This window comes from Theropithecus gelada, chromosome 16 (assembly GCF_003255815.1).
Source record: "Theropithecus gelada isolate Dixy chromosome 16, Tgel_1.0, whole genome shotgun sequence".
NCBI classification, from domain to species: domain Eukaryota; kingdom Metazoa; phylum Chordata; class Mammalia; order Primates; family Cercopithecidae; genus Theropithecus; species Theropithecus gelada.
Window position 1 is genome coordinate 56,898,814 of NC_037684.1, and position 7,911 is coordinate 56,906,724.

The window sequence follows — 7,911 nt, forward strand, 5'->3', positions numbered from 1 at the left end:
AACCACAGAGAAACACAACTTCTTACTCACTAGAATGGCTAAAATCAAAGGCTGATTTTTCAATGGGTACTGGGGGCTACTAGAGGGAGGAGGGGCTGGGAGGTGTGGACTGAGAAACTACCTCTTGGGTGCTGTACTCACCACCTGAGTGACGGGATCACCCATACCCCAAACCTCAGCATCACGCAACGTACCCATGTAACAAACTTGCACACGTACCCCCCGAATCTAAAATGAAAGTTGAAATTAAATAAACGATAAAATACCGTTCCGTATCTTTTTCAAAAGACACATCCAGTTATCTACTGTCACATAACACATCACTCCAAACCTTTGTAACTTAAATAACGACAACCATCGTATTATCTCTCACAGCTTCTTTGGGTCAGGAATTCAGGAAAGGCCTGTCTGTCTGGGTCTGGCCTGGGGTCTCTCCTGCTGCTGCTGTGGGACGACAGCTGGATGGGAGAAGTCGGGGCTGGAGAAGCTGAGGCATCTTTCTCTCCATACGTCTTAGAGGCTCTCCATGTGGACTAGGTGGGGATTTATGAAGCTATGACAGCCTTGGGGTCCTCAGACTTCTCACTGGGAGGCTCAGGACTCTAGAGAAAGCACGTCATGGGCTAAGAAGGTGGATGGATGCTGCATTCCCTTTAGGACCCAGCCTGAGAAGTCACACACTGGGGCACTTCTGCCGCATACTGTTGGTTACAAGCGCGTCAACAAACCCGTTAGATTGAAGGAGAGTAGAATGAGACTCTGTGTCTTGCTGTGGGAATGGCAAGATTCTTGAAGAGTATGTTGGAAAAGAGATATTACTGCAGCCATTTTTAATTTATTTTATCATTTTATTTTATTTTGGGACAGAGTCTTGCTCTGTCACCCAGGCTGAAGTGCAGGGATACAATCTCAGCTCACTGCAACCTCTACCTACTGGGTTCAAATGATTCTCCTGCCTCAGCCTCTCAAATAACTGGGATTACAGGCGCCCATCATCACGCCTGGCTAATTTTTGTATTTTTAGTAGAGACAGGGTTTCTCCATGTTGGCCAGGCTGGTCTCAAACTCCTGACCTCAAGTGATCCGCCCACCTTGGCCTCCCAAAGTGCTGGGATTATAGGCGTGAGCCACCATGCCCAGCCTCTGCAGCCATGTTCAGATAATCGACTCTGTGGAGGATAAACCTGGAAAGAAAAGCAGGTGACACATCATATCAGGGCTTGTAAGCCACACTTTTTTTTTTCTTTTAAAGAGACAGAGGCTGTGCATGGTGGCTCATGCCTGTAATCCCAGCACTTTGGGAGGCAGAGGCAGGTGGATCACAAGGTCAGGTGTTCGAGACCAGCCTGACCAATATGGTGACACCCCGTCCGTACTAAAAAATACAAAAAAAAAAAATGAGCCAGGCATGGTCGGGCACCTGCAGCCCCAGCTACTCGGGAGGCTGAGGCAGAAGAATCGCTTGAACCTGGGAGGCGGAGGTTGCAGTGAGTCAAGTTCGCGCCACTGCACTCCAGCCTGGGCAACAGAGGGAGGCTCTGTCTCAGAAAAAAAAAAAAAAAAGAGAGAGTCTTGCTTTGTCACCCAGGCTGGAGAGCAGTGGTGTGATCTCGGCTCACAGCAGGCTCAAGTTTCTCCACAAGTGCCCCTCGGCACAGCTGGTTAATTTTTGGTAGAGACGGGATCTCACTATGTTGCCCAGGCTGGGTTCAAGCGATCCACCCACCTTGACCTCCCAAAGCGTTGACACTATGGGTGTCAGCCCCTCCCAGAGCCCGGCAAGAGTTTAGATCTTGATGTGAACTGTGATGAGGAGGTACTAGAGGACTTTTTGGCTTTTTATGTTTTGTTTTTCATCGCTGGAGAGTTTTAAGCAAGAGAGTGAATGGTTTGTTTTTAAAAGTTTGTTCCAGCAGCTGTGCGGATAGAGAGTTCGTGGGGAGGGTTTGAAAGCAGAGACCACTCAGGAGAGGACCCAGAAGTCCCAGTGCCAGACATGGCAGTCAGCCCCAGCCTGGGTAAGGGACCAGGGAGAGGGTGGGGGACATGGAAGCCCACCAGGTTTCCGGCCAGTCCAGCGGTTTTGTTCACTGAAATGGAAAACAGTGGAGAAGTAAGTTTGTTTTGGACACATTGGCTTTGAGGGTCCAGGGTAGATGTACGAGGCTGAAACTCAGGCAATAAAAATTGAGGTGAGAATACACCGCATTTAAACAGGTGCAGGAGGCCGAGCACGGGGGCTCATGCCTGTGACCCCAGCGCTCTCGGAGGCCGAGGCGGGAAGATCGGTGGAGCCCAGGAGTGCGAGACCAGCCTGAAACCAAAAACCGAAAATCTTAGCCAGGCGTAGGGGTGGGAGGCCAAGGCGGGAGGATGGAGGCACGGGACTGGACGAGACGCGTGTCAGCCCAGAGATTCAAAATCTCTGCCCACCCTCACCTTCGTGCGGTCACCTGGTTTCCAACAGACAGAAGCACGCATGCGTGCGCCGCTGGGTGCCGAGGTCCCCGACAGAAGCACGCATGCGCGCGCCGCTATGCGCCGAGGTCCCCGACAGAAGCACGCATGCGCATACCTCTGTGTGCGCGGGCTCAGCAGACAGAAGCACGCATGCGCACATCGCTGTGCCAGGCTCTCCAACAGATGGAAGCATGCGTGCGCGCACCGCTGTGTGCCTAGTTCTCCAACAGAAGTACGCATGCGTGCACCTGTGTGCCTCGCGCTCCGTCAGAAGCACGCATGCGCGCACCGCTGTGTGCCTAGTTCTCCAACAGAAGTACGCATGCGTGCACCTCTGTGTGCCTAGCGCTCCGTCAGAAGCACGCATGCGCGCACCGCTGTGTGTCAAGGGCCCCCGACAGAAGCACGCATGCGCACACCGCAGTCCGTGGGGCACCAGGCTGAAGCGTCCTGACTGCGCAGGCGCAGCGGGGGTGGTCGCCATGGAGACGCGTGGCCCTGGCCTGGCGGTCCCCGCGAAGAGCCGCCCACTAGTCGGCAGCGGGTCTCGGGTGCCCCCGGGGCGGGTTGGGTTGCAGCCCAGCGGGCGGATGGACCGCCGCGGTGGGGCAGGGGCATCGGGGTACGAGGACAACGACGGCGAGGAGGAGGAGCGGGAGGGCGGCGCCGCGGGCCCGCAGGGGTCTACACTGCCCCCCATCCCAGGCGGCGCCTCCGAGCTGGCCAAACGGAAGGTGAAGAAGAAGAAAAAAAGGAAGAAGAAGACCAAGGGGTCTGGCAAGGGGGACGGTAAGAGGGGCAGCTAGCGCGGCTGTGTCAGCTCCAGTTCTCTGGAGACTCTTCGGGGACCCCGATTTACCTGGAGACCCTTCAGACCGGAAACAGAAGCTCAGTGGTCCCGGACCGAGGTCCTCCTGCTCCCCACACATGCCGGTCAGCAGCGCAGCGATGCCCCCAGCCCCCCCACCATGGAGACCATCCGCCAACTTTGCGATCCCTTAGCCCCACACAGAGACCCCCCCAGACATCCACCATTCCTAAGAGCCTTCCAGCCCCACACAAAGACACCCACTCAACTTGCTAATCCCTCAGCCAAAACTGGCAATCTTAAACTTCTGCACCTTCCCCACAGAGGCCCTCCTCACAAGACACTTTCCCCACCCCAAACACATTGATGCCACTTGAAAGGCCCTCACTCTCATGCACAGGGAAGGGCAGGCTCTTGCCTCCCCTCCTCACACCCTCGTGCGTTAAGGCTGCCTGCCTCTGCATGTGCTGTAGACACCCGCACCCACAGACATGTATATAAAAGGTCCTCACTGCATGGGCTCCCCCTCGCACCCACCAAGCGGGCAGCCTTGGACTGCACAAACCCCATCACGCCAGTCACTCTGACATCCTCCAATAATCCCTGACACCCTCCACCACTCTCCACTTCACAGCAATGTAACACCAACAGTGAAACTAAAGGGCGGGGCGCAGCGGCTCACACCTGTAATCCGAGCACTTTGGGAGGCCGAGGTGGGAGGATCACTTGAACCCAGGACTTCCAGGCTGCAGTGAGCTACGATCGCACCACTGCACCCCAGCCTGGGCAACAGGAAAGACCCTGTCTCTTTAAAAAATAAAAAAATAATTTAAAAAAACCCTAAAGCACAGATCCCTGTGATGCACATGCATTCATAGTCTACACAGACACAGGCTGTTAATGTGTTACACATTCACGTGTGTAGTCACACGCAAGCAGGAATTGCAGTCTGTCTCAGGGATACCTTCACAAATACACACACCCCACCTGCCATAAACCCCAGTCCCTACCTCTCACCAAGCTCTTCTTGTAGAACCCCTAGATTTCTTGACAAAGGGACTGAGCACTCACTTTGAGGAGAGAGAGCACAGCAGTGACAGAGAATGCAGGTGCCCGTGTGTGCTGTGAGGCCACTGTCGCCCGTGTGGCCCACCTCAGTGGCTTTGGCTGTCAGGGAGAGGGCCCTAAGCTCCAATTCTGGGCCCTGGCCCTCTGTGGCAGAGCTGGCACCAAGGCAAGCAGGAGGCAGGAGTGGCAGCCTTGCCCATATTGGCCGTGCGGTGTGGGAAGGGAGCAATGGGAAGATGATAAGTCCTTCTCAGGTGGCATCGTAGTCCAAAGGCAAGAAATTCTGCAGTTCAGGTCAAGAAGCCCTGTGTGGCCGGGCACAGTGACTCGCACCTGTAATCCAGCACTTTGGAAATTCGAGACCAGCCTGGCCAACGTGGCGAAACCCCGTCTTTCATATATTTTATATGAAAATATAAAAATTAGCTGGGCGTGGTGGCAGGTGCCTAGAATTGCTTGAACCTGAGAGGTGGAGGTTGCAGCGAGCCGAGATGGTGCCACTGCACTCCAGCCTGGGTGGCAGAGTGAGACTCTGTCTCAAAAAAAAAAAAAAAAAAAGAAGAAGCCCTATGTGTATCTGCAAAAAGAAATTTGGCAGTTCACCGTCCTTTTCGCCTAGCTTTTCGCTGTAGAAATTACAGTGACACGTTCCTCATACCGTCAGCAGGGGGCACCAGACAGTGTTCAGGGCGTAGGAAGGGAGGGAAGTGTCAAAAGACGATTACTTTTCTTTTTTTCTTAGGGAAGGAGGTATTTCTCTCTCCCCTAAAATAAAAGGATGAGCTGACAAAAGAACCACAATTTGTAGCATTTTGTGTGTATGTTCAATAATTCTGAAGTGCTATTCATGTTAAAAAATCAGTACAAGCCACGCAGCAGAAGTATTTCTGGCATAATATTGCTTTCATCAGTCAAATTTAGGAAGCTTTTCTGTTGTTTTCCGTTTCTTCCATCATAAAGTGTCTAGACTCGGGTAGAGTCACAGACTCCCAGACCCGGGAATGGCCATGGTGAGCACGTGGTGAGGGTGTGTGGGGGCAGCACGGCCTGGTGGAAAGAGCAGGGCACTGGGGGCCTGGCCTGCACTCAGGTCCCAGCTCTGCCACTCGCTCTTGACATTGGCAAGTCCCTAAAACTTTTGAGCTTCGATTTCCTCCCCCGAAAAACAGGGCCTATGGCCTTTACCCAGAGGGCCTGGCTCAGACCATGTGCTCAATGAATGGTTCCTCCTGCCCCAAAATGGTTCCAGCAAAATCACACAGGCAGTGAGTGGGCACGAGGCTGGTGGACTTGGCAGCCTAAGCCCTGGGTACGGAGGGGCCCCCATCCTCCTCTTCCATCTTGGGTGATTTTGGCACCATCCCCAGCAGGCCAAGGGCAGACATTGCCACAAACACTAACCTGCTCATCTACTCAGCAGATAAACATCAGAGCCAGAGCGTGAAGAGCCAGCTGCTTTCTTCCTCCTCTCATGACATCTTAAGTCCTGGCAAAGACCGTGGCCCGAAACCGGAGCACAGACAGAACAAAGTGGAGAACAAGCACCTCCCTTCGGACTCCTCCACCGTCAGCCTCCCCGACTTTGCCGAAATAGCCGAGAAACTTGCGAACCAGATCAACGAAAGTCTGCGTTGGGATGGAATTCTTGCTGACCCAGAGGCAGAGAAGGAAAGGATTCGCATCTATAAACTGAACCGGAGAAAGCGGTACAGGTGCTTGGCCCTCAAGGGCTTCCACACCGACCCCGATGCCCTCAAGGGCTTCCACACTGACCCCGACACCTTCAAGGGCTTCCAGTCCAACCCCGACACCCTCAAGGGCTTCCACACCGACCCCGACGTCCTCAAGGGCTTCCACACCGACCCCAATGCCCTCAAGGGCTTCCACACCGACCCCGATGTCCTCAAGGGCTTGCACACCAACCCCGATGCCCTCAAGGGCTTCCACACTGACCCCGACACCTTCAAGGGCTTCCACACCGACCCAGATGTCCTCAAGGGCTTCCAGTCCAACCCCGACACCCTCAAGGGCTTCCAGTCCAACCCCGACACCCTCAAGGGCTTCCACACCGACCCCGACACCCTCAAGGGCTTCCACACCAACCCCGATGTCCTCAAGGGCTTCCACACCGACCCCGATGCCCTCAAGGGCTTCCACACTGACCCCGACACCTTCAAGGGCTTCCACACCGACCCCGATGTCCTCAAGGGCTTCCAGTCCAACCCCAACACCCTCAAGGGCTTCCAGTCCAACCCCGACACCCTCAAGGGCTTCCACACCGACCCCGACACCCTCAAGGGCTTCCACACTGACCCCAACACCTTCAAGGGCTTCCACAATGACCCCGACACCTTCAAGGGCTTCCAGTCCAACCCCGACACCCTCAAGGGCTTCCACACCGACCCCGATGTCCTCAAGGGCTTCCAGTCCAACCCCGACACCCTCAAGGGCTTCCACATTGACCCCGACACCTTCAAGGGCTTCCACACTGACCCTGATGCCCTCAAGAGCTTCCACACTGACCCCGATGCCCTCAAGGGCTTCCAGTCTGACCCCGATGCCGAGGAGACCCCTGAGAACTTACTGTACCTCTCAGACAAAGACGGCAGCTCCAGCTGCAGGCAGCCCACACTGAAAGCCGAGCACCCCAATCTCTACTTTGAAGGAAACCTCACCCCAAAGCTTCTACGCTCTGATTTAGCGCCTACTCTGCTGGAGTAAAACTCCACCCACAATGCGACAAACTTGTAATTTCTCTGTACCACAAGTTTATGTGTTAAAAACAGTCATCATAAAAGGAAATGAGACCAGTACACGCACGAGGCCAACTCTCCCATCACCAAGATGCCCTCGGCTGCCCAGGAAAGCCACAGTTCCCCGAGAACATAATTTAGTGAACAGAATTCTTTTCAGAATTTCCTTTTTCTTAAATAAGCATCTCTGTTATTTCTCACCACAGCTAGATGTCTGTAATCTGCCCCAAAGAGAAAAGAAAGTGTGTCGATTATTTACATCTTAAAGTCTCCATCTCACGGGGAAACTCCTCACACAGTACCTGCTTCTGTCGGCCCACGGACAATGCCCTGAACCTCTTGGAGCCTTTTTCTGTTTTAATTAAATGCATGTCCTGCCTTTATACGGCCTCAGAATAAGTGGGTTCCAGAACTTCATCCCTGGGAAGTTACTACAGAAGTCCCAAAAGGAATATTGCTGCTTTTATAAACATGGTCCTCTCCTAATCCCCCGTTAGAAAAAGCCTCGCTCCACTGCCTCTCCTGAGTACACATTCCCCCCGCCACAAACAGCCAGTGAGGGCCATGCGCTGCCGCAGTTCGTGCCCTCCCAGAAGCAGCCCGAGACGAGGATTCAAACGCAAGTAGAGTGTCTGGGAGGTGAAGAAAGGATGAGTAGAGGGTGATACAGAGAAGGGAAGATGGCCAATCCGGGAACTCTTTTTTTTTTTTTTTTTTTTTTTTGGAGACAGAGTCTCGCTCTGTCGCCCAGGCTGGAGTGCAGTGGCCGGATCTCGGCTCACTGCAAGCTCCGCCTCCCGGGTTTACGCCATTCTCCTGCCT

General features: G+C 54.0%; 1 protein-coding gene across 1 annotated transcript; it reads left to right on the forward strand.

The window, feature by feature from the left end:
- Positions 1-2,910: 2,910 nt before the first annotated feature.
- On the forward strand, positions 2,911-7,057 carry C16H17orf97 (chromosome 16 C17orf97 homolog). Its single transcript, XM_025362784.1, has 3 exons — positions 2,911-3,249; positions 5,757-6,552; positions 6,847-7,057. The coding sequence occupies exons 1-3, from the start codon at positions 2,943-2,945 to the stop codon at positions 7,055-7,057; spliced, it is 1,314 nt and encodes a 437-aa protein (XP_025218569.1). The 5' UTR covers positions 2,911-2,942.
- Positions 7,058-7,911: the final 854 nt, after the last annotated feature.

Excerpts from the sequence above, each read along its gene's own strand:
- C16H17orf97 (XM_025362784.1), top strand. The coding sequence starts at position 2,943 with ATGGAGACGCGTGGCCCTGGCCTGGCGGTCCCCGCGAAGAGCCGCCCA. Across the intron at positions 3,250-5,756 it reads GGGGTCTGGCAAGGGGGACG|ATAAACATCAGAGCCAGAGC; the intron begins GTAAGAGGGGCA and ends TCTACTCAGCAG. Across the intron at positions 6,553-6,846 it reads GATGTCCTCAAGGGCTTCCA|CTTCCACACTGACCCCGATG; the intron begins GTCCAACCCCAA and ends TGCCCTCAAGAG.